At 38.9% G+C, this 27,029-nt stretch overlaps 1 protein-coding gene across 1 annotated transcript in view; it reads left to right on the top strand.

The window, feature by feature from the left end:
• LOC143348260 (laminin subunit alpha-1-like) overlaps window positions 1-27,029 on the top strand; it is a 218,853-nt gene that overhangs the window by 1,034 nt on the left and 190,790 nt on the right. The window contains exon 3 of the mRNA XM_076778275.1: window positions 26,121-26,363. Coding sequence (XP_076634390.1) covers window positions 26,121-26,363 — 243 coding nt within the window. The remainder of the gene's footprint in view (window positions 1-26,120; window positions 26,364-27,029) is intronic.

The following is a 27,029-nucleotide window of genomic DNA, read 5'->3' as shown; positions in this document are numbered from 1 at the left end:
ATAGAAATTTTTACAGAAAAAAGGGCATCATTTACCAAAATGAAGTAAATGTAGAGTCCAGTTTAGACGATAAAAATGAAATAAGCGTAGTAAAGTGTAAAATTCCGTGAGAAGGATGGTTTCGTTGTTGGAGAGAGCGCTGGTATTCGAATTGATTTATCCTTCGGGGCCCTTTCGAGGGCTAAACCGAAGTGGCCTTACATTATGTCGCCATTAAAGGGCCCGTGTAACGCGAAGAGTCCGGACCCTTTCCGAAAAATCGTAAAGTCGCCTTTTTCCCGCTCGTTAAGTCTGGTTTCACGCATTGTGCTGGCTCTGGCTCGAATTTATCGTCCGTTGGGCCTTGCGGGCGGAGCGGCGAAAAGGGACCGCGAAGAAGGGGGTCAGGAAAGAACGGAAACGACGAGGAAAAGAGAGGACCGAGGGACCTGATTACGCAAAACACGAGAGACTGGGATAGAGACGACGGACTGGGGGAGGGGAGGATAGAGAAGGAGAATGGGTACTTTAGGCCCCTTTCTTGGAATTTCGCGTGCGGCGAACAGGTATACCCGAAGTGGGTCTTCAACAAATTGCGAACGCCGCCCGCGAAAAACGTTTTAACGAGCGTCGCGGCCCTTTTTCTGAAGGGTTGATAAATAATAAGGACGACGGAGTCCGGAGGACCGTCTCGAAGCCACGCGTTCTCGAGGAACTTTTCCGTTAATTGTGCCCTTCTAGATTTAATAAGGCTAGTTAGCGGCGGTCGGTTAGCCACGCTTGTTTTTCTTTTCTCCGATTCAATTAGGCGACCCCGCGGCTCGCATTGTGCAGTTTGCTCTTGTTGGGATTATAAAATATGTAGAACCGACCTCGTTAGAGCCAAAGTTGTCCGCCATCGTCGTAATTAACCGCTCCTACGCTATATTAAAGTTATTAAATTTTAAAGATTAAAAAGAATTGACAAATATAAGGTTTGTTTAATTCAAATGAAATTTGTTGCCTCCATCCTGAACTGTAAAATTGCAAAGTGAATATTTTTCGTCGAAAAATAAATTGCTTTTCAGATAATTTCAGAGATATTTCGAAAACGCGTCGCGAAAGTGATTGTTTGTAGGAAAATCGATGTAAACAATTATGTCGGAAGCGTCTCGTCAACTTGGTGCTCCCACACAATATCCGCAGAGTAATTATTACGTTAATACGAGAGCAAAATCGAGCGTCGGTGGGAGTATAATGGATACGTTAAGATAGACGAAATCTCGGCGTGTAATTAGGGAAGTCGAGGATGGGTCGAAGCGTTGGTCTCTAATTGGATACTGATTACATGGTTATTCCTTACCACGCAGAGATATCTCGGGCCAATAATCGCGACGCGCCCGTATCGCATGTGGAAAGTGATTTCTCGCTAATAATTAATTAAAAAGCCTCGTCGACGAACGATCTTACTACTGCGGTGCTAGCAGATATCGCGTTGTTATTAACAATTGCATGTGTAGAAAAAGATACAACGATGACTAATGAATTTTTCCACGCATCTGGCTGTTGCACCGTTCTAATTAAGCACATTTTTAATCGCGATTGTTGCAATGAAAAATGAACGCCGTATTATTTACGCGCGTAATAAAGAAAACGCCCTCGTTAATGTTAATTTTTTTGTTCCACGAGCAACGTATCGCGTGTAAATTACTACGAATCGATTGCACTTTCGTCGGGATATTTTTAACTTCTTTTATGAAATTGTAGATATTCCAATGAAAGTGTCTTGGTCCAAACAATTTATAAGAAATCAAATTTATTATCGTTTATTATCGTTTAATGAAACACAATCGATAATTAAGATATTGTTGAAGAAGTTCCCATGTTTGATTAGAGTGGCAAACTTTTGAGTGCGCTATAGGTTCTGTCGAGCCTGTTATAAAGTGGACATGCACAACGATTCATCATAATATTTTTAAACGATGGTCTAAGGGTATCGGGGGTGATTATGCTAATCGACGGATAAGCAAGCCGCGGAGGCCATATTTATGGTCCTCGTTAACGTTCATTGCGCTTATTAATTTTACGAGCGGTCAGCATTTGTTCGTGATTGTTTCTTTTTTTTTTTCATCTCGCGCGCCAACGTTGAATCGATATTGTATCACTTCGTTGTTACAGTCGTCGGGTATCACGCTAATCGTGCCTTAACGAGTTTAATATTTTGGGGCTCAGCCTTTAATTAACCGAACACAAATTGGAAGGAATGCTTTACTTAAATGAAAACATGTTAATTTACCGATAATTCACGCGCACGTTGATTAAAAATTATTGAGATTTCATTCTGATTTAAATAGGCACAGTTTAAGTGATGATAGGTACATTTAAAATATTTTTTATTCTTATTTGCTCTCCGATGGAGATATAAAACTGCGAAATATAGATCTATATAGAGTATAAATAATTTCTTAGCGTTAAAAATATTACAATAATAGTTTCCCTACGGTCAAAATTTATTTTCTTCTCTTGATGCACAGTGTAATCTTTATTTGCACACTCTTTCTCGTATACGAATTATTTATCACACGTTAGTATTTTGAGCTATAATGTAAGTCTTTTTTATTTAAGAAACGCTTTAAAACTGTAAAAATGTAATATAAGAAAGTGATTCAGCTCGAAAAAGACCGTCGAAATTCTATTTTCGCCGATCGGTTTGAAAATTATTTATCCATCGCGGGTAGTTGACGGTTCATATTTGGCCAGCGTATTTTTCAAGACGCCATTTTCGCTTGATTAGCGTGTCTTTTAAGAGCGACGCTCGCGTCGTGACACCCTTTTCTTTTATAGAAGTAGCGACGAACGGCTCTTAATATATTTACAGTGTCGCGAAGCCTGCGAGCATTCCTCGCATTTCGTACGAGTCGCTGGCTCATTTTAAATTTAACTTCTGTTTGCGCTACTGATTGGCATGACGAGACACCAGGGATCGGAGTCGACCGCCCACGCAACCACGAACGGCGAAATAAATTAATTTGTTCCTACCTAAAATGGTCATGGTGATGGACTACCTTTATCCTGCCTCGCCTGGAGTAGAACACGTTACACAATTGCTAGACGGATACAAATGGTTATCAAAATCTCCGTAAAGGAACCATCGTTAATTTCGGTGACAGGGAAGCGTCCTGCCGTTCTTAATATACGAATCTTTTCACCGGTTCAGCCATATACACCGCCGTTCGAAACTTTCGAAGCTGGTGAGCATTGCAAAATCACGTTACGGACATTTCTTTGCAATTGAAGGATAGCAATGGAAAGCTTAAAAGCAACGAAAAGACTCGAATCCATCCGAACGACCTTTCTTCAAATCTTAGGCAATTTTTGCAAGTATTATTAACTTTGAAAATTAAGTCGATATTATTATAATTTTGTTGTAATGGGAACTGGATATTGAACAAAAAGCAGATCTTAGTTTGTTGGACATGGTAATAGGGGTTAAATATATAAATTATTAGCGATAACATTTTCGTTTTTTCTTGTATATTACTTCTTTTCGTACGATACTGAAGGTTGTTATTGTATAGGTAATTGAAACACTTTATTTTATTTAGACACTTACGCTGGATATGCAGGGTGCTCGGTATTTATATGTCAAAAATTCGAGAATTTTAGAGACCAAAATAACGACACTTACAAATAATTCACGAGACTTAGAGAACTTACAATTGTTCCAATTTAATCATTTATACTTTAAAAAGTATCGAATATCTACATCTAATATTTTACATACTATCGTTCTGCAAAAGTACACTTTAAACCGAAGTCGAGACAATTCATGTCCTTCCCTCATAAAACAATTATATGAGTGTAGTACTTAAATTTCTGTGTTTTAACAAGGATGTTTCCTGCGAATAAATAAATAATAGCATCGAAGGGAGTGAAATGCCGGTAAAAATAAGAACGTGAAGGGAAAGGTAGCCGGATGGGGAATCAATTTCAGGGGTAACGTAAAGATCAGCGGTCGGGACGAGGAACTTGTAACCCTTCGGTAGGGTCGGAGGTGTCCCAGCGGCAAAGTCGAAAGTGAAAAGAGGCACCGAGTGGCACTCGACCGAGGTCGACGCGGACGCCCTACGAAATCTTTCATTGTTCACGGATTAACGAGTCGAGTTGCGGTTGTTCGAGGTCTTCGAACCTGCCACGTCGACTCGAAACCACTGAATGAATCATCTCCTACGGCCGCCGAGAAGAATGGAGGAAGACGAAGTCGCGTAAATAATACCCCGTGGGGTGGAAGATCGCTTCTCGAGCGGGGGCCCAGCTCGTTGCTCGTTTTTCGAGTCGACGCCATCGCATTACGGCACACAGGATGATGGAGCCAGTAACACGAGCGAGCCTTCCTTTATCGGGGGCCCACAATCGCGGACCTCGTGCGAACCTTGAACAGAAATGTTTGAATGAAAGCTGCGGCATTCGGGGCCATTGTTACCTGGCCAACCGGATTTTTATGCCTGCGGATCAGGATAATTGTCGGATCGTTCCAATCTTAAAATACTTGAACGCGATACTGGACTCAAGTTTGTTAGAGCACGCGAATTTCTTTGATTATTTTTTTAACTGCGATCGAAACGACAAACTTTCTTAAAGTTTACATTGGGATTGCTAATTTTATATTAGGGTTTTTATTTCAGATGACTCACAGATCATATATTACAAATTACTTTATCACTTCGACAACGGATCACACTTTTCTTCTAGAACATATATACATACATACACACATGGTATATACATTTATCTCAAGAAAATAGATGTCACACGTCTGTTTATTTCGTACATATTGACCGTAGATCGCGTACTACCTTATCGATTTTCAGTTATTCTTAACAGGGATTGTAGTGAAAGAAATTATAAATTTTCTAGCGTTGTGGAACTAAATTATGAATATTATTAAATAAGACAATTTAACGAGCAGTGGTCTTATACAGCTAGAACAGATCAACAATACAATGTTCCTCCGCCATTCGTAGGACTCGTTGCTGATTCCTTTTGAGGCTGGCTAGCATTAAAAGGATCACGCGAATTTCTTTGATTATTCTTTTAACAGCGATCGAAACGACAAACTTTCTTAAAGTTTACATTGGGATTGCTAATTTTATATTAGGGTTTTTATTTCAGATGACTCACAGATCATATATTACAAATTACTTTATCACTTCGACAACGGATCACACTTTTCTTCTAGAACATATATACATACATACACACATGGTATATACATTTGTCTCAAGAAAATAGATGTCACACGTCTGTTTATTTCGTACATATTGACCGTAGATCGCGTACTACCTTATCGATTTTCAGTTATTCTTAACAGGGATTGTAGTGAAAGAAATTATAAATTTTCTAGCGTTGTGGAACTAAATTATGAATATTATTAAATAAGACAATTTAACGAGCAGTGGTCTTATACAGCTAGAACAGATCAACAATACAATGTTCCTCCGCCATTCGTAGGACTCGTTGCTGATTCCTTTTGAGGCTGGCTAGCATTAAAAGGATCACACGAATTTCTTTGATTATTCTTTTAACAGCGATCAAAACGACTAACTTTCTTAAAGTTCACATTGCGTTGTGAAACCAAATTATTAGTATTATTGAATAATACAATTTAACGAACAATGCCCTTTTTATAAACTTATACAGCTAGAACAGACGCGTAAATACAAAATTACTCAACAATAGAATATTTCTCAGCCATTTGTAGGACTTGTTGCTAATTTTGAGGCTGACTAGCGATGCATTAAAAAGATCTATTTCATTCATATGTGTGTTATGTAATGCAGATATATATTTCGATTTGTATTATAAACAAGAAATTAATGGAGACTATATACGAACGTACGAATAATATTCGAATCCAGAACGTTTCGAAACACCGAGTATTTCGAATTGGCGTCGAAAAGAGAGTTTCGTTTGTAGTTCACGCAAGCCCAAACAGCAATCAGCACGGTTTTTATTTGTCCATTAATAAAAGGAAAGTGCTTCCTGGTGGACGGAGAGCTCGTGTGACCAAAGTATGCCGGATGATCCGTCAGAAGAAGACCTTTTTACCGGTGAAAACGGCTCGAGAGCCCGTGCGGCGGTACTTTGATTTTTGTCGGTGCGCGGACACCGTGGCACGTTACGAATTTAACTCGTAATTCAATTCCCACGGCCACTGGCGATAATTACAGACCGCGCTGCGCAGGACCCCTCGCGTACCGCCATATTTTTTGCTTTTTCACCGCGGCGAACAGGTGATTCTCCGCGCGCACCGTAAGCGAATGCCTCTTTTCTTTCTACTTTCTTTCTGTTAGGGCTTTCTTATTCGTTAAGAGTTCCTGTCCCACTGTACCCCCGGCTCTCCGGGGCTCCGACGCAGAAACGACGTGAATTATTATCTCGGGGCCGCGGTCGAACCGAGCCAGACCTCGTTATTAAGATATTTCGGTGCCCCGTGATATTATGCCTGGCCTCCGCAGTTCCCGACGAGAAAAGGAAACGACGTTTGTAAACAGGGGGATTTTGTCAAAGATAGGAAACAGACGGAGAGTCCTGGGACCATCGATTTCGGAATTTCAAACGCAGCTCTTGCGCGACTTCCGTTTCCCTGCAACTCGAAACTGTTTGTTTATCTTTCTATTTGTTTACTCTAGTTTGAAAAATATGAGATTTAAAATTAATGAAACTGCTTCATTATACTACAGACTATAAAACCGTGAATTGAGGGGGATTTTGTCAAAGATAGGAGTGTCCTGGGACCATCGATTTTGAAATTTAAAACGCAGTTCTTGTGCGACTTCCGTTTCCCTGCAACTCGAAACTGTTTGTTTATCTTTCTATTTGTTTACTCTAGTTTGAAAAATATGAGATTTAAAATTAATGAAACTGCTTCATTATACTACAGACTATAAAACCGTGAATTGAGGGGGATTTTGTCAAAGATAGGAGTGTCCTGGGACCATCGATTTCGAAATTTCAAACGCAGCTCTTGCGCGACTTCCGTTTTTCTGCAACTCGAAACTGTTCTGTTTATCTTCCTATTTATTTACTCTGGTTTGGAAAATATGAGATTTAAAATTAATGAAATTACTTCATTATATTAAAGACTATTAAACCGTGAATTGAGGGGGATTTTGTCAAAGATAGGAGTGTCCTGGGACCATCGATTTCGAAATTTCAAACGCAGCTCTTGCGCGACTTCCGTTTCCCTGCAACTCGAAACTGTTTGTTTATCTTTCTATTTGTTTACTCTAGTTTGAAAAATATGAGATTTAAAATTAATGAAACTGCTTCATTATACTACAGACTATAAAACCGTGAATTGAGGGGGATTTTGTCAAAGGTAGGAGTGTCCTGGGACCATCGATTTTGAAATTTAAAACGCAGTTCTTGCGCGACTTCCGTTTCCCTGCAACTCGAAACTGTACCGTTTATCTTCCTATTTATTTCCTCTGGTTTGGAAAATATGAGATTTAAAATTAATGAAACTACTTCATTATATTACAGACTATAAAATCGTGAATTGAGGGGGATTTTGTCAAAGATAGGAGTGTCCTGGGACCATCGATTTCGAAATTTCAAACGCACCTCTTGCGTGACTTCCGTTTCCCTGCAACTCGAAACTGTTCTGTTTATCTTCCTATTTATTTACTCTAGTTTGAAAAATATGAGATTTAAAATTAATAAAATTCTTTCATTATATTACAGACTATAAAATCGTGAATTGAGGGGGATTTTGTCAAAGATAGGAAACAGACGGAGTGTCCTGGGACCATCGATTTCGAAATTTCAAACGCAGCTCTTGCGCGACTTCCGTTTCCCTGCAACTCGAAACTGTTCCATTTATCTTCCTATTTATTTCCTCTGGTTTCGAAAATATGAGATTTAAAATTAATGAAATTACTTCGTTAATTACAGATTATAAAATCGTGAATTTGTTAAAATAATGGGGCTGAAAATACTAAGTTTGCATACGTTTGACTCTGTTCAGTGTCGTTTGATAGTTTCCAGCAATAGTCTGCTAATGTTTTCCTATCACATATGGATGACAGGATTTTCCACTATGGAACTAGAAAAATTCATTCTCAAGTTGAGATGTTACAGGAATAAGTACTAAATATTACATTACAGTTAGTGTAAAAAGTATTCGAACAGTACTTCGTTGTAACAAAAACATAACTTTGTTTATTAAGGAAATTTCAATGAATGAAAAAGGTACACATATTCCTGGATGTCTGCAGAACAACCTTCAATAAAAAAAGAGCTTATTAGGAAAATATTGACAAATATTCAGAAACAGTACAATTCTAATTTACTAGAAAACCTAATTGTAATATGTAAAGTATAACGAATCTCTAGATTTATAAGTGTGTTAGTATTTTGTGAGGCTTTCTTCCGGTGTGATTTTGTTTCTGTGACAAGAGATAACCGTAAATCTCACTTGTGTCGATAAAATAGAGCAGGTAATCGATCGCCACCTGCTGGATCACCTATTGATCATCACTCTGTAACGTAATGTAATACTTCGTACAGCTAATCAGTTTTCCCGTTACTCGTTGAAAATAAAATCTCAACAGATACAACCGCGCTTAACGCGATACGCAGTCCAATTATTTTTCGTTTCGATTCGACATCGCGAATATTAAAGCGTAGTGTCGAAGAGGTCAAGAATCTGGCAGAAGCCCGACACGAAACTCCAACCGAAGGACGCCAGATTCAATTACCCGGGACTTTCACAAAAATTTGTCGAGTTCCCGAGCAGTACCAAAGGTTCTCGAAGCGGGGACTTACCGGCCACCATAACAGCCGTCCAATTAGCGTCTCCGAAAGCGCTATAAATTCCTGTTCGATGACCGGGCGTTCGTTTTCGTAATAACCTGGGAACAGACGAGCTGGCCGGGAAGTGGCACGCCACCCACTTTGGACACCGTCGATCGCGAGGGAGAACTTTTTAAGACCCGCGAGCCCCAAGGAAACTCACGTTGGACCCGGCGTCGTGACCGGTCGCGTCGAAATGTGAGAAAATCGAGGGCGAGAACAGGCTGACCGATAAATCAACGGGAACCTTCTGGGTTCGGGGAGACACGGTGGCGGCGATAAAGGGAACTTTTCGAGTGAAATATACCGGCCGATGCGCTCGAACCATTCCGCGTCTAAATATAATTCGAGGCTGCGCTGATTTATAATGGATATTAGGATTGTTTATGTGGAATAAACGGTTCCGTGGAAACGGGCACCGTTAGAGGGTCGTGACTTGCCTTCGCGCGAAAATGGAGGGCGCGAACCGGTACGTATCGCCAGAGAGGCCCGATCTTCGCGAATTCCTAAAATTCGTCATCGAATCGTCGATAAAAGTCGCGAATTCGTACGAGCCCGTGATCGAGCGTAACTCTGTACCGTTCGACGTGCAGAGTGAACGGGACACTTGGAATCAGGGCCGTGTTTAGCCACTGCTAGCCGCCATTGCTTCCAATCGGGGCCCCACGTGACGAGAAAAGATGACTTAGATTGTTCTGTATATAAATATGGACGCTAGTTTTGTAGAGTCGGTTCAGAGACCTCGTAATTTGAATGCCTTGAGTGGAACGTTAGGCGCGACAGTACCGTTGTTGGAGGAATTGATCTAGCAATTTCCAGGGTCCCTCCATATTTAACGCGATCTCTTCCTGCTGGGTCGTGCATATACAACACGGTCGGGCGACTTCACGGCAATTAAGCCCATACCGCACTGCACAGCTTCTGGTTATTTTTAAACTGAACTCACCCAACGGGTGCAAGGGAGGACGAGCGGTGCACGTGCACACCACGGGGGGAAGTAAACGTTCCGTTGCATTAAATAATTGCATTCGGAGGAGGCGAACGCGCGACGTCACGAAGCGATTATTTCACCTGACGTTCGGTGCCTGTTCCTCGGGCTTTCGTCCTTTAATCGCCACGAAGCGAACGTGTCCGGGGCGCCTTGTTTTCCGACAACATTCCACCGGTGACTTCATAACTTCAACATTCCGCCAACGACTTCAGAATCTCTTCATTCGAGACCCGGTTCGGAGAAGCACAATATCGAGGTATCCGAGTAATTGGACGCTACCATAGTTCTTTTGGACGCTCTAACAACCAATCGGAGAAATACTCTTCTTTCGTTAATAGAAACCTTCAATTATCATGGTCGCCATATTGGTCACTGTTCGAGATAACATTTGCATTCGACCGTGTTTTGTAAATTAGGCATTTGTTAATAGATACAATTGTTCGACGCATTGAAATTTTTGAATTTATTATTAAAATTAAATTTCTGTCATCGATAATGGTCATTATGGTCGAGAACGATTTAACTGTTTGTAATGGTTAGTTAGTAATCAAAGACATTTAATTATAAGGTTTAATCTTGTATTAAACAATTGTATTACTACATTGCCCATGGATGTGTTTATTAAAAATCGGAAACAAATGTTTAAGAAAAGTCGCCAGGGGGTAGAAATTTTTCGGAGAAATTAAACAAATTTTTAATCATTCTAAAAAAATTATTTTTGGTTGCAGAGGTCAATTATAATCATTTTTGGTGAATAGACATACCCCCGAAATCCTACTCACTATCGAGATAAAAATTCCTTACCGAAAATGTAATCTGAGGCCTGAAATGGTTCCCCGAAATTTCATGTGAATCTTTGAAACATCATAACTTCTGAACGGATTGAAGGATTTTAACGTTTAAAAAAGCAAACTACGCGTATTTTGATGGAGAATATGTACAAATCGCAAAAATATTCGAAAAGTTGGTCCTTGACACCGGAAAATGAGAAAAACTTCATAAAAATGGTCCAATTTTCAAACAGCCATAACTCTTGCAATACTGAATATATTTCAATGAAACTTTTTTCTGAAGTAGGGCTCATGGGTACCTACAAAAAAGTATTAGACAACTTTTCTGTAGGATGTCAAACAAAATTATTAAACATGAAGAACGAATTTTTTAGAGAAATCGACAGGGGGTAGCTGCCTAAATTTTTCGACGAAAAAAAAAAATTTCAAATCGTTTTGAAAAAATTATTTTCGGTTGCGGGGGTCAATTACAACCATTTTTGGTGATTAGACATACCCGCGAAATCCTACGCACTTTCCAGAAATAAATTCGAGTAGGTGCGTAAATTTTTCAGCGAAATTGAAAATTTTCTAATCGTTCTAAAAAAATTATTTTCGATTGCGGGGGTATATTATAATCATTTTTTGTTAATATATATACCCTCGAAATCTTACGTACTTTCGAGAAAAAAATTCATTACTAAAAATAAAATTTGAGACCAGAAAGATTTACCCGAAATTTCGTGCGTATCTTTAAAACGTCGTAACTTCTAAACGGATTGAAGGATTTTAATGTTTAAAAAAGCAAACAACGCGTATTTTAGTGAAGAATATGTAGAAATTGTAACAATATTGAAAAAGTTGTTTCTTGATCCCGTAAAATGAGAAAAACCCCATAAAAATGGTCCCATTTTCAAACAGCCATAACTCCTACAATAGTGAATATATTTCAATGAAACTTTTCTTTAAAGTAGAACTTATGGGCACCTACAAAAAAGTATTAGACAACTTTTCTGTAGGATGTCAAACAAAATTACTAAAAATGAAAAACGAATTTTTAAGAGAAATCGACAGGGGGTAGGTGCCCAAATTTTTCGGCGAAGATAAAAAGTTCCAAATCATTCTGAAAAAAATATTGTCGGTTCCGGGAGTCAATTACAACCATTTTTGCTCAATACACATTCCTCCGAAATCCTACGCATTTTCGAGAAAAAAATTCTTAAACGAAAATATAATGTGTGGCTAAAAATATTTCTGTAATTTCATTTTCTGTCTCACTTCCTCTAGTGTTCATTTCTGTAACCTGTCGGTAATGGGCCGAAAACATATATTGGATGTAACGTTTACTCATATATCTCGTCTGCTATTATATTCCTAGTTTTTATCACTTCATATGTAGGTATAGTCCAATTATCCAGCATATTTGAATTCCCTGCATTGCCCCAGTCCCAAGTGTGCCAGATAATTGGAATTTAGTCTGGTTAGTTTGCATTACATGTTTTTACAATTTCTATATTGTTTTTTATCGTTGTACTCTTTATATTATCCCTATCGGTTTTGTAACTGAGCATTAATAACTCATTAATATTAAAAAAAAACTACTTCGTAAATAGAAGTAATAAATGGAAAGAATTCACAAGAAACAAGTTTCTTTTCATTTATGACGAACCACCATTACAGTGGACGAGTAAGAGCGTGGAGTAACTGTAATATATTGTTTGTTTTCCGTGCGATTTGATGCACGAGTGTTCGAAAAGGGGATGTGCGAGTAAGGAAGGGCAAAGGGCTGAGAAAGAATAAACGCAGTACGAACCGGGCCGTTTATGGAGGCGGCCTTATGTCGCGCCGCAGGTATAGTGGAGCAGGTATTTACCTGTGCAGGTTGTACACGGTACCTGCATACTTTCGGCTCCTCTGGCACCGAGCCAATCGTACGTACAAGTATTCGCGGCGTGGTTCCTTAAGCAAAGAAACGGCACGAGAAAAAAAGTGAACGTTCTGCGATCCATGAGGGAGACCCCTCAGAGGGTTCCCTTCCTTCCGAGATGCTGATTCGAGCCTAAATATCGATTGGGGCTTCGAGGTAAATCCTCATCGAGACCCCGTTTGATTTTACGCGAAAAAATAACTTTCGATCGACTTCCACTCTGAATTCAGACGAAAGAGTGGATTTTTAAAATTCAATTTTTACTGTAATCCAAATCAATTCTATGTGAAGTTTTCTACCGCAGACGAATTGAAATCTGTTGGATGCAGAGTGTGAAGAATACAATAAGTAAACAATCTCAATAGTTTAATTTTGAATTGCAAAACGAGGGACGCGATTATTATAGAAACGGAAGGTAGAAGGGCGACGATAAATCGGCATTTTCATCGATGACTTTCTTAATGGCCGCCGGGCAGGCTGGTTCACAGGAGAACTCTCGAGTAAGCAAATCGAGCTGTAAAATCGACGGTCTTGGACCACCCAAAGCATTCGATAATACGTTTCTTCGGACTTCCTTGGATGATGAAGGCGATTCCGCTCGTAACGAGCAATCGTGCCCCGAAACCGCTTGAACGTATCGGAGCTATACACGCGTTCGTACCACAAAGCTATCAGCCATCCTTCTTTGAACGTGCACAATGCATGCAATAAATTAGACAACGTCATCTTTGATAATTGACCGGGAGGGTAAACTCCTCTTTAGCTTGGACGGTAACTCGTACATTCTGTAACGAGATCTTATATGTTTGTACAAATACGTAATTTCAAAATAACCTTCGCACTTGCAAATATTGATATGTTTGCTCCTGCACACTGTTCATTTAATTTCCATTTAAACGACGGCATAATTATAATTCCTGGAGCAATTCGATTTTGCAAAACTCTGATTACCCGCGGAAGAATTCGCGTAGGGGAGTTTTCTTTCGATAATTACGAGGAAATTGCTGTCCAGTCTCGGCGTATCATCCGCCACGGAGGTTCAAAGGGGCCGATATTATACGCGACGCCGCGCACCGCGAAAGATTAATAGCCCTAAGTGGGAGCCACCATTTGGTCCCGTCTTCGACGGAAGTTTATATCGGATCGAGGTGCGTGCACTTCCTCGTGTTTTCGCTTCTAGACTAATTTCACTACCACGCGCATCGGGGTTTCTAGTTAACGTCCAGATCGTCGCACACTTGCCCGATCGCCACGCACGCACGTGAATTAATTTTGGCGATCGCGCCGGTACGAAACGCGGACCAAGCCAAGATCAGGTTGGCAGAAGACCAGGACTCGGAATCTCTATGGCAGACCGCGCGGTGTCCGCTCGTTGATTTTCCACATACGAGCTCCGCGGACGCGGTAACAACGCATGAACGTGTCACGGTAACTCCAGGAAGTCTTAAAGAAGTTGTCCAGGCGTCGCGACGCGTCCCTTTGCCCCGCCAGACGCCGCTTCGAGCGACTCTTCGGATCTACCGAAGCTCCACGACCCGAAGTTTCGTTTGAAATTTTTCCCCCAGTCGAACTTCGTGAATCTAACTCGAGTTATCGCGTAAATAAATAGGTTTTCAATATCGTTCAGTGATGTTAAAAGTACATTGAACCTAACACGAATTTTTTTACATAATTACCTTGGAAGCCTGCAGGCACCACCGGTAGATCTCTATCTGGATCGTACGTAACGGGTGTCGCAAAGAAGCGTGAATTTTATCAAACAAAGGTACGCTCGACTCTTTGTGCGTATTTATAAACACGAAAGGTATTGTGGAGAACGATACGCAGCGCTTAACGGAAATATTAATTATGATTTTACAAGATGCACGGGGTTTGCTAGTTTCTCGGAAATACGTATTAAGGAGACGACAGCTGTCGCGAGCGTTTCAGAACGATTCGAGAGCCGGGAGGATTAAATTTGGATGTTCTCAGAATTTGGTAGTCTACGTGCTCGAAAAAAGAATTAACACGCTGGTGTGGTAATATTTGACGTTTCTAGTAACAAACTTACTATGTGTAGCAGTTCTATAAATGTGTATGATTGTTTAAATATTTCTTTTCTTTTTTCCAATTTTATAGTGGTTCTTGTTTCGTTGGAAAATTAATAATAACAGAGAATACGATATAAAATACTAAAGATTAGATTATTTTCATAGTCGAAGAACATGTAGGACTATTGTAGGGGGATGTTAGACGACGATTGGTAATCGGTGGCCAGTGAGAAACGTTATTGGGCCACCCTTTAGGTGTCAGTTAACTCGTAGTAAACCTTATTGCGATGGGGGTTGTCATATTTCTTTTCTCCTTTCCAATTTTATAGTGGTTCTTGTTTCGTTGGAAAATTAATAATAACAGAGAATACGATATAAAATACTAAAGATTAGACTATTTTCATAGTCGAAGAACATGTAGGACTATTGTAGGGGGATGTTAAACGACGATTGGTAATCGGTGGCCAGTGAAAAACGTTATTGGGCCACCCTTTAAATGCCAGTTAACTGGTAGTAAACCTTATTGTGATGGGGGTTGTCATATTTCTGTTCTCGTTTCCAATTTTATAGTGATTCTTGTTTCGTTGGAAAATTAATAATGACAGAGAATACGATATAAAATACTAAAGATTAGATTATTTTCATAGTCGAAGAACATGTAGGACTATTGTAGGGGGATGTTAAACGACGATTGGTAATCGGTGGCCAGTGAGAAAAGTTATTGGGCCACCCTTTAGGTGTCAGTTAACTCGTAGTAAACCTTATTGTGATGGGGGTTGTCATATTTCTTTTTTCCTTTCCAATTTTATAGTGGTTCTTGTTTCGTTGGAAAATTAATAATAACAGAGAGTACGATATAAAATACTAAAGATTAGATTATTTTCATAGTCGAAGAACATGTTTCGTTGGAAAATTCATAAAACAGGGAATACGATATGAAATACTAAAGTTTAGATTATTTTCATAATCGAAGAACATTGTAGGGGGATGTTAGACGACGATTGGTAATAGGTGGCCAGTGAGAGACGCTATTGGGCCACCATTTAGGTGCCAGTTGACTGTAAACCTTATTGTGATGGGGTTGTCATATTTCTTTTCTCCTTTCCAATTTTATAGTAGCTCTTCTTTCGTTGGAAAATTCATAAAAACAAAGAATACGATATGAAATACTAAAGTTTGGATTATTTTCATAGTCGAAGAACATTGTAGGGGGATGTTAGAGGACGATTGGTAATCGGTGGCCAGTGAGAAACGTTATTGGGCCACCCCGTAGGTGCCAGTTGACTCGTACAACTTATTGTGATGGGGTTGTCACATTGCAGGCTACCACGTTTCGATTTACTGGACGTATGTGTAAGCGTGAAACAACCGGACTTAGGATGGTATCGCGTTACCAAGTAGAAGGTGGACGTATTAATTGCAGATGGATTTAAGGTAACGCGAGACGACATAATCCGATTATGAGGCTCATGTCGGCTAGACGTCAGATTCGACGACCGACCAGGATTTCTGGTGAATATAAGGTTACGAGATCTTGTGGTTTGCTGCATCGTTCTTCTCGCGTCTCTTCTTTTTCCTATCGTAATTTACATTCTTTTACCCTAACAGTTTTTGAAATTTATTGAAAATGCCATCGACACCCGCTGAATTGCATTTGGTTCACGATGGTTGTTAACAGATTGCAGATATTTATGCTATTAGGAAGTTTAAATTTTCAAAAAACTACAAAATATACTCGATATACAAAGATATAAGAAATATGAAATAAAATATGAATCTTCCATTTCATTAGTTGTATTGATAAAAATATGAATTTGCAATATTTAGATAGTTTTCCACCTTCATACTTTGGTCGTTATCACAATGTAATTTTTAGAACATCAAATTTAATTCTTCTACGTGGAATAATTTGTAGGAGATTTTGAAAAATTCTACTTGCGAATAAAACATAGATATTCGACTTACATTTTGGCTTGTCTATACGGAAAAATTCAATGTAAGTTGTATGTGATTAAAATTCACATCAATCTGAAGTTTCAATAGTCGCTCTTTTATACAAATAAATCAATAAGCAAAAGACACGACTTTTGAAGAATATTTTTTACCAACGTCGCCTTCAGAATGCTAATTCTAGGGCCACAGTGACGTGTCCCGATAAATTTCATAATTCGTTCCGGGTTTGGAGCCTCGAAATAAAAGTTGCGTTCAAGGTTCACCTAACGAGTTCACCGGTAGAACATGGACGAAATGCCAATTAATTCTTGTAACTGTTTTATTTCCAGCTTCAAACCCTGGGACGAATTACATAATTTATCGAAGACACATTTGTACTCCAGAGTTAAAATTCTGAAGGCGTGGTCGTCCTAAAATTAATTCTCAATAAATCCCACGCGTTACCACCTTCGATGAGCACGGAATTTAAATTTTCCAACGAAACTTAATTAGAACATACCGATTACGCAAAAGATATTTAGATATGTACATTTTAAAAAGAAATTATTACGTCCACCAGTAATTCACAGAGGCATTTTCAAGAAACTGTTCGAGGCTCCGTTTTCTGTGCAACTTTTCGGAATCGTTGCACCATCTTTCACCGTTTCTAACGACGTTCGCCGCCGTCGCGCGATAAACGTCGGTTCCATTCGGTACAATGAAGAAGAGAAGAAGCAGAAGGCGGCAGAAGAACTAGAGGAGCTTGTATCCTAAACAGATCTCGCGTCGTGTCGCTATCGGCGACAGGATCTCGAGGAGCGACACCTTGGCTCGTAAAGCACGCATGCACACACAGAATGCAGATACGCTGTGTTAGGGTTGTCCCACGCGAACGTTGCGCTGTTTCACGTGTGTCGGCAACAATAAGCGACCGTACAATCGTTTACCACCGCCACTATTTGTATCGTCTTGTAACGAGGCGGTCGTCCAAAGGATTGCAAGCGATTGCAATCCTTCTCGTTAGAGCCCCCGGGGGCTCCAGGCTGACGCAAAAACGGGACAACAGGTTGTTTATTTCTTTCAAAATTGTTCTTCCTCTGAATGTTAACGAGTGCCTCCGAGTACTTTACTTCCATGCTTGATACTAAATTTTCGACGCGTTTCGTTGCTAATCTTCATTAGTAGGGACAAAGAGAAAAGTCTGTTTGCAATGATGTTGAAAGAGAGAATGTATTTTCGTGTATTGGATCAAACTTTTGATTATGTTTGATATTGATACAACAAACTCATGTATTATATGGAATATACGATATTATGTTATCTCCAGACGTAAAATTGTATGCTAAATACTGAAGAGAATTCAAAGACTCGATTCTTAATAGTACCATAGTTCCAAACGTTTGACTATGTTTGGTATTGATTCGTCAAACTTATACAGGGTGTTCGGCCAACCCTGGGAAAAATTTTAATGGGAGATTCTAGAGGTCAAAATAAGGCGAAAATCAAGAATATCAATTTCTTGACTGAGGCTTCACTAAAAAGTAATTAACAAATTAAATTAAAAAATTTCAAATAGTTCTGGAAAAATTATTTTTGGTTGCAGGGGTCAATTATAAGCCCACTTTCGAGAAAAAAATTCCTCACCGAAAATATAATTTTTGGATAGAAATCGATCTCCGAAATTTCTTGCGAATCTTTAAAACGCCATAACTCCTGAACGGATTGAACGATTTTGACGTTTAAAAAAGCAATCTACGTGTATTTTGGTAGAGAATATGTAGAAATTGTAAAAATATTCGAAAAGTTGTTTCCTAACCCCGAAAAATCAGAAAAACCTTATAAAAATGGTCCAGTTTTCAAATAGCCATAACTCCTGCAATAACGAATATATTTCAATGAAACTTTTTTCTGCAGTAGAGCTCATGGATGACTACAAAAAACTATTAGACAACTTTTTTGTAGCTCGTCAAACAAATTCATTAAAAATGGAAAACGAATTCTTATGAAAAATCAACAGAGGGTAGGTGCTGAAAATTTTTGGCGAAAAAAAAATTTCTAATCATTCATGGAAAAATTATTTTTGGATATAGGGGTCAATTACTATCATTTTTGGTCAATAGACATACCCTCAAAATCCTAACCATTTTCGAGAAAAAAATTCCTTACCGAAAATCTAATTTCAGGCCAGAAATGTCACTCCAAAATTTCGTGCGTGTCTTTAAAACGTCATAACTTTTGAACGGATTGAAGGATTTTAATGTTTAAAAAAGCAAACGACGCGTATTTTAGTGTAGAATATATTTAAATTGCAAAAATATTCGAAAGTTGGTCCTTGACACCGCAAAATGAGAAAAACTCCATAAAAATGGTCCAATTTTCAAACAGCCATAACTCCTACAATTGTGAATATATTTCAATGAAACTTTTTTCTGAAGTAGAACTCATGGGTACCTATAAAAAAGTATTAGACAACTTTTCTATAGGGTGTCAAACAAAATTACTAAAAATGAAAAACAAATTTTTAAGGAAAATCGACAGGGGGTAGCTGCCTAAATTTTTCGACGAAAAAAAAAAATTTCAAATCGTTCTAAAAAAATTATTTTCGGTTGCGGGGATCAATTGCAATCATTTTTGGTCAATACACATACTCCCGAAATCCTACGCATTTTCGAGAAAAAAATTCGAGTAGGTGTGATATTTTTCGAACAAATTAAAAAATTTAAAATCGTTCTAAAAAAATTATTTTTAGTTGCAGAGTTCAATTACAATCATTTTTTGTGAATACACATTCCCCCGAAATCGTACGTACTTTCTAGAAAAAAATTCTTTACCGAAAATATACTGTGTGACCAGAAATGTTTTTATAACTTCATAACGAAGCCTCAATAAACAAATTAGTATCCTTGATTTTGGTCTTATTTTGGCCTCTAGAATCTCCCATTCAAATTTTTCTCAGGGGTGGCCGAATACCCTGTATATTACATGGAAACTACCATACTCTGTATCATAGTTTCAAACGTTTGACTATGTTTGATATTGATTCATCAAACTCATGTATCATATGAAAAATGCAATATTCTGTTAACTGCAGTCACAATATTGTTTACTAAACATTGAGAAGAGTCAGAAGTCACGATTCTTATTGGTATCATAGTTTCAAACTTTTAACAATGTTTGATATTGTTACACCAAACTGATAAAACACTATATTCCGTTAAATCCAGGGTAAAAATGATGTGTTAAACATTGAGAAGAGTCAAAAGTCACATTTTGTAATAGCATCGTGTTTTCGTTTAGGAGGATGATTGTTAAAATAAATATACTATAATACTAACATAAATTTGATCCTTTCACGACTTTCCTGTGCAAAGAACAGAGATCAACCCGCATTGGTATTTTAAGATTTACTTACGAGGGCAATGTGCTTTATTTATTTATTTTTCAAAACTGTACTTTTAGAATAGTATAGAAAGTAGAACTTTTGAGGTTCGTGAAAGTCGAAGTAGGTGACCGCGATGGCGTTTCTCACGGACCGAATTGTCGCCCTTTATGGACGCGCTGGAAGACCGTAAGGCCCCGTTTAACCGAGGCTAAGGGGCACCACTAATAAATTGGCATTGTGTGCTATGTTACAAGGACCGTAAATGGGGTGCACGGAGGTGCACCGGCAAGAAAGTTTACCGGACAGACGGTTCTCGGAGCCGGTAAGGCTTGAAGTGTTCCTCTTTGCGTCGAGACTCGTTCCTCGGCCTCGGAGGAGCTTCACCGAAGAAAGGGCGACACTTGTCTTTATTAGAATTCTCGGATGTGGCAACTTCTGAAGAATCGCTCGCGGCCACTCCGGGGGCGAAAAAAGCTCCCCAGTCTGAGTATGGTCATATTTGTCATGGCGAAACACCAATCTGAAACCTCTAAAAGAAAATATCAGAAATTTATTCGCTTAACTTCTCTTTCTAAACGTTCCACGAGATCGTTGATGACTGAAACGCTTAACAAATCGATATAAAATTGCAATTCACAATTAAATGTCTGCTAGCTACTTTTTAGCATTTTTCCAAGCACGATCTGGAATTCTAGAGAAGCTCATCGAGGAGTCCAGTCATTATTGACTTTCTTCATCTCCGGAGCTTCTACTATAAAGCCATTTCTGTCATTCGATGCTAATGCTGGCCGCGTCCTTACAAGGCTCTGAGGTAGGTTCGCGGTCGGAAGAAGGCGACTAGTCGTCGAGTCGATCGTGGGAGCCTTCTCCTGGCCCGGCAACGAGAATTCCGCCACTGTTCTCCCCGGTGACGCAAAAAAATCGTGTTCCATCGGATGCTCCGGGCGAGATCGAGCGTGACTTTTGCAGTTGCGACCACTTTTAATTTTCCTCGAAGCGGTCGCGCGTTTACCGCGAACGCAACTGTTTCTTTTCCCTTACAGCTGCGGACGCGTCGACAACCTCAGTATGTCCGGACTTCTTTCAGAGATTCCGCGGAAATTTATTAGACAACGTGATTTACAGCCTCGAAACCATTTCTACGGCTACCAAACAATGGTACGCAAAAATCAAACCTTTTTTTCGGTAGACCACGTTCAGAGTTTAACATTAATTAGTTCTTCCGAACGAGGCTCATTTCAGCTTGCAAGCGTGCAATTAATGCGTCGTGTAAGCATCTGATGTAAATTATGGTTGTGTAGTCCTCGATTCGGTAATATCTGATTACCGTATACGTGGAAGTTGCATTCTCTAAAGAAGGAGAGAACGTACGAGCTAATGTACGGTCTCGCGACTATCGTTTCTACATTGTAATTTCATTTTATAGATATTTTAAATTAGTTTTAGCCTCTGGTCGAGGAGTTTTCTGTTGCGTTACATGATTTATGCCTTCCTCCGCCTCTTCGCGTTTTGAGTCATTAATAACGTTTGAAAGACCGAGGGAAGCATTTAAGCGATACTGATCGGCTTCGATTCGATTGTGTTGATAAATTGTAATCTTTTAGTGTCTCTCAGGGAATAAAAAATGTCCTTTTACATCCAAAACGATAGAAAAGTTGTTAGAAATGAGTCCATAGTTACAAATACTTGTATTTTATGTTTTATTGTCTTCCTCGTATATTTTCGTATAATTATTGCTACGTAATAAAAACGCACTTTCCGTCCAACTCAATAGTTTTATGCGTTGGTCATGTGTGTCTAGACTAGTTATTTTAATAACCTAACTGGTGAGCCATGTATTTATGGTTGTGACCGGAGCCTGAAACTAGAGCATGGTTACTGCAAGCATAAGACCAAATGTTACAATAATTAATACCAAACATCAAATAAAATTGAAACAACAAATTTCCCCCATCGATAATGACCATCGTCAATAAAAAAAAAAAGTAATTTTGATTAGAATAACTCTCTTGTTTGAATCGTTGCTTTCGTATCTGATAACAAGGGAACTTCATCAGAAAATGAAAGCAGAAAAAATATTTTTGAAATATTCAAATTCTGTATTTCCGATCAAAGAATTCCATATTTCCAAATTTTGAGGAGGAATTATCTTCACCCTCTAAAAGTGCATGTTGGACGATAAAAAAAAATAACACGCGTAAAAAATTGTAATAATCGTATACTAAGTGTTAAAAGAAACGAAAGTTAGCACTGTTGTAGCGAAGTTCTTAGCACTGACGAATCTATAATAGGATCTGAATTGGTGAAATGCAGTCTCTATCAAATCATAAGTGCACCATGACTGGTCTCCGCGTTATTGCACTACAGAAAGGTCGTGCTGGGGTGCGTCAAGTATGGCTCTCGACGTGTTTTCTTGCAGGGTCATCCAATCGAGCCTACTATTTACACGAGACAACCCCATCGAAGATAAACGCGGTGCCCCTTGAACCGAGAAGACCGGTTCTCGGTACATTTTTCACACGATTCGTTGTGAAAATTGACGCGTTCGCTCGATGACTTCATGAAGCCTCGCGCCACGAGTGTTTAACAAACGTATTTTTTAATTTAACCGAGTGATTGCTCGGAGACATTTTCCACAACGTTACAACTCCGAGGACAGATTGAAATTTGTTATTTCGAACATCTTAATCCGGAAACTCTAACACCCAACTCTACTAGACTCAACATAAATAAATAGTGTGATCTAGAAAGACTAAGACAGTGATTTGAAACCACTATTTAGACAACATTTCAAACAAGTTATTTTTCTTAAAAACATCGTTCTTATATAGTTACAAATTTTTAAGAATCTACTAAAATTAAATTCGAAACATTCATATATTATTTTTAAAATACACCTCTTCGAAGCTCGACTCTCGAGTTAATGTCGACGAAAATGTTTTTGAATGTTTTTCACTGTTGGATGCCAGTGACCGTGTAAGCGAGTTTTTGTTTTTTTTTTTTACCGGTCGGCGAGAAAATGTCAATAGCTTTGTTACTAAAAAACGTTAACCTTGAACTCCGAATACGTTGTTGGCTTGTACACGACCTACCCCATGACGAGGCACGCGATGCTGGTAGCGAGTCGAAGCAGATGAACACGTGCAGCCAGTGTAAATATTTAGCCTTTGGAACGTTTGCACGTCGTGCTTCTACTTTTCCTCTTTATCCCGCTTCTGAAGATCCGAGCTGTCGACCTCTACGCCGAGTCTACAAATATCTACGGCGTCTTTCGATTACGTTTGCACGGAATGATTAAATCCCTTCTGGCGGTCCGTGTTTCCATTTTTCGTTCGTTTCATTCATCAAATAATTTATTATTACACATTATTAACTATCGCGATCACCGTGATTTTTTAGACAACGAACAAATATTTCGAACGAAAGTTTACCATGGTTCAATTGACTATAAATTATAATTGAGTTATTTTGACGGAAAAATCAAGAGTTGCGACCATTTGGAAAATTCTCTATTATCAGAAGACGACATCAATGAAATTATTCGACTCATCGATGGAAAATAAATATTTTTTACGCCCCAAAAGCTATCTGGTTTCCATTTTTATTCGTTTTATTCACAGTTTTAATAGTTTGTTAATTACCACAGTCACCTCGATTTTTTAAACAACGAACAAATGTTTTAAACGAAAGTCTACCATGGTTCAATTGACTGTAAATTATAATTGAGTTATTTTGACGGAAAAATCAAGATTATCGGTCATTTAGAAAAATTCTCTTCGACCAAGAGACGACATTAATGAAATTATTCCTCTCATCGATGCAAAATCTGATTTATCTGGTTTCCATTTTTATTCGTTTCATACACAGTTTTAACAATTTGTTAATTACCATAGTCACCTCGATTTTTTAAACAACGAACAAATGTTTTGAACGAAAGTCTACCATGGTTCAGTCGACTATAAATTATAATTGAGTTATTTTGACGGAAAAATCAAAAGTTGTGACCACTTAGAAAATTCTCTTCTACCAAGAGACAACATCAACGTAAATATTCATCTCACGCAAAATAAATATTTTTTACGCCGCGAAAGTACACTAAATAAATAGTGAAACCCTCAGAACGGTTTGCTTGGGAGGAATTCCTAAAAAATGCGGTACTTTCTACCTAAAAGGAACCATTGCCCTCTTTAAAGGAGGTCCTGCAAAGTCTGTTCGGAGAAGAGTCTGGGATGATTGCTCGGGCAGAGTGGAGGGAATCTGGACCCCCAAGGTTTAATATTAACAAGCAGATTTCCATGTTCCGACTAGTTAGAAGAATCGGGGAGCATATCTACATGCGCACGGCTATCGAGGGAGTAAAAGGATCGGATAATTGAAGCCCGCTTCCTCGGGACTCCGATCGAGCGTTCCGGCCCAAGTCCTTAGAAGGAAACGGACCCCGCTGGTATCGCGGACATGCGATCTGTCTTTATGGTCCGAAAGTGGGCGTCGGTCCCGGCCTCACAATGCCGGCGTAACGACGACACAACGAGGACAACGACAACGACAAAGACGGACCCGACGAGAGAACGGACTCCTGTCTTGTCGATCCGACGCGTGTCTGTCCGCTGACACGACTCGCGTCCTCGGTAGTCCTCGTGAGTTACCGTTGCTACGGGACAAATTACTCAACAAATTTTCAATAACAATTTCTGACTCTGTAATCACGCTTTTCTTTCACTCAAATTGCAAAGAAAACAGTTACTTGGCCCCCATTTCAAAAAATGTGAACCATCGATTTTGTCAATTCAGAGTGGTGTTTTTATTCAGTTGAGTTTGGTCTCAAACAGTCGCTTTTATGTAATCGAGCGACAGTTGGTAACCAAATTGAGACTAAATTAGATTGGCATGCTGGATCATTGTAATACTATCTTTATTGGAACTTGTGTTGAATTCATTCAATTTTAACCTCTCAACAAATTTTCAATAATAATTTCTGCTTGTGTAATCAAGCTTTTTGCTCCATTCAAATAGCAAAGAAAACAGTTATTTAGCTTCTACTTCCAAAAAAACGTCGGTTTTGTAAATACAGAGTAGCGTTTTTATTCACTTGAGTTGGCAAACAAGTTGAGACTGAATTAGATCGAGCGACAGTTGATAACCAAATTGAAACTAAATTAGATTGACGTGTTGTATCATCGCAATACCATTTTTATTGAAACTTATGGTGAATTCATTCAATTTGTGCCTCTGTAATCAAGCTTTTCTTCGATCCAAATTGCAAATAAAACAGTTATTTAGGTCCTACTTCCAGAAAAACATCGGTTTGTAAATTCAGAGGGGAGTATTTATTCACCTAAATTTGTTCCCAAACAGTCGTTTCATTTTAATCGAGCGACAGTTGGTGACCAAATTGAAACTGAATTAGATTTTAAGAATAAGAGAATATGACGTATCATTGTAATACTATTTTTATTGAAACTTATATTGAATTCGTTCAAATTTAACTTATCAAATATGTATTGAAACTTTAACTATTAGGGTCTAAAACCTCTCAAATTGATCGGTTCCGTAAATCTAGTGTTAATAACACAGTAAACGTCTCCAAGTGGAAAAAATATACAAGTCACATATATTATTTGATAATCAAAGGGTTAATATCGTCCAGGATATCAGGACAAGTAGAAAAGGCGATCAATGGTCAGACGCGCCATATCGTATCAAATTCAATTATCTCCAAAACGAAGGCCCAAACGTAACAATGTTATTCGTTCTTTTCGACTTATTTTTACACATACAATATAATTTGTTTCGTAAAAATAAAACAGCGTGCACCAGATTATGCAGTGTCCCTTTTATTTCGATTTACAGTTATCACTAGACTGCGTATCTTTATGAAAATTCATGCTTTTATTAACAGAATTTATGAAATGGGAGCTTTGTAGAGGGTTGTTTCATCCTCTAAATATAATTCTATACTTTCTTGAAAATTAAAATTTCTTATAAATGCATAGAGGTTCGCAGTCTAGTTATTACACATTTAATTTCGATTTATAGAAAATAATCTAACGCGTTTCCAACGATTTGGTTTGAGTTAAATAAAACCCAAATAAATTCATAGAATTAATGAAATGAGAGCTTTGTTGAGGGTTGTTTCAACCCATGAATGTAATTCTATACTTTCTTGATTTTAAAATTTCTTATAAATACATAAAGGATCGCAGTCTAGTTATTACACATTTAATTTCAATTTATAGAAAATAATCTAACGCGTTTCGAACGATTTTGGTTTCAGGTGTACCAAGTGGAATACGTGATAGTGAAAGCAGCGAATTCCCCGCGACCAGCAGCTTGGATTTTGGAGAGATCCCTCGACGGGGAAAATTATCAGCCGTGGCAGTATTACGCGCCGAGCGACGAGGAATGTTGGTCGCGATACTCCGCGCCGCCAGTTTCCGGAAAACCCGTTTACATCGGCGACGACGAAGTCATATGCACCAGCCTCTATTCCAGACAAACGCCTATGGAAAACGGAGAGGTAACTCCATCGTTTACGATATACGTAACGCACGGTTACGACCCTAAAACGCCTCTCTGAATTAATTTCTTCTCGTTATATTTTCTCGAGCGTACTACGGAGCACTCTTCTACGATTCTACATTGATAAACGTCCATTTAGAATGTACAAACGATAAACAATTTTTCTCTTTTCCCATAAATCTAAAAGCGTATGTTTTGCACCAAGTTGAATTAATAACATAATTGATGACACTGGAGAGCAAACAATATGTCAGTATGTGGGCTCATACGCAAGATCGAAGGGAATGTTGATTGAAAAACGTAGAATCGTAAGACGAGAAAGCCCAAGGCGCTCGTCCTGGATCTTTTACGACTGTCAATCATTGCCCGTTCCCGTTAAGAAGTAGCGGTGTGTTATTATTCGCGTTCCTCGCCAAAAATCCGAGGCACGAAAACAGCTGTTAGGCCGCCATGTTGCGGCAGCCGTTCGAAACGAGATCATTAATTACCGTGCATTCTGTGCGGCCGCTCGTATAATTACATGATTGGATGATTAGCTGGCCGATCGTTTAACGCTGTACGCGTCGAGGCGCGGAACGTCTCGACGGAAACGACTCCTCCATGGTATTTCCGGCGCACCAGTGGCTTTTTGTCGGTCTTCGATAGTCCCTTCGATATAGAGCAA

The sequence above is a fragment of the Colletes latitarsis genome, chromosome 11 (genome assembly GCF_051014445.1).
Source record: "Colletes latitarsis isolate SP2378_abdomen chromosome 11, iyColLati1, whole genome shotgun sequence".
NCBI classification, from domain to species: Eukaryota; Metazoa; Arthropoda; class Insecta; order Hymenoptera; family Colletidae; genus Colletes; species Colletes latitarsis.
The sequence above is the reverse complement of the archived record's forward strand: the minus strand, read 5'-3'. Positions and strand labels throughout refer to the sequence as shown.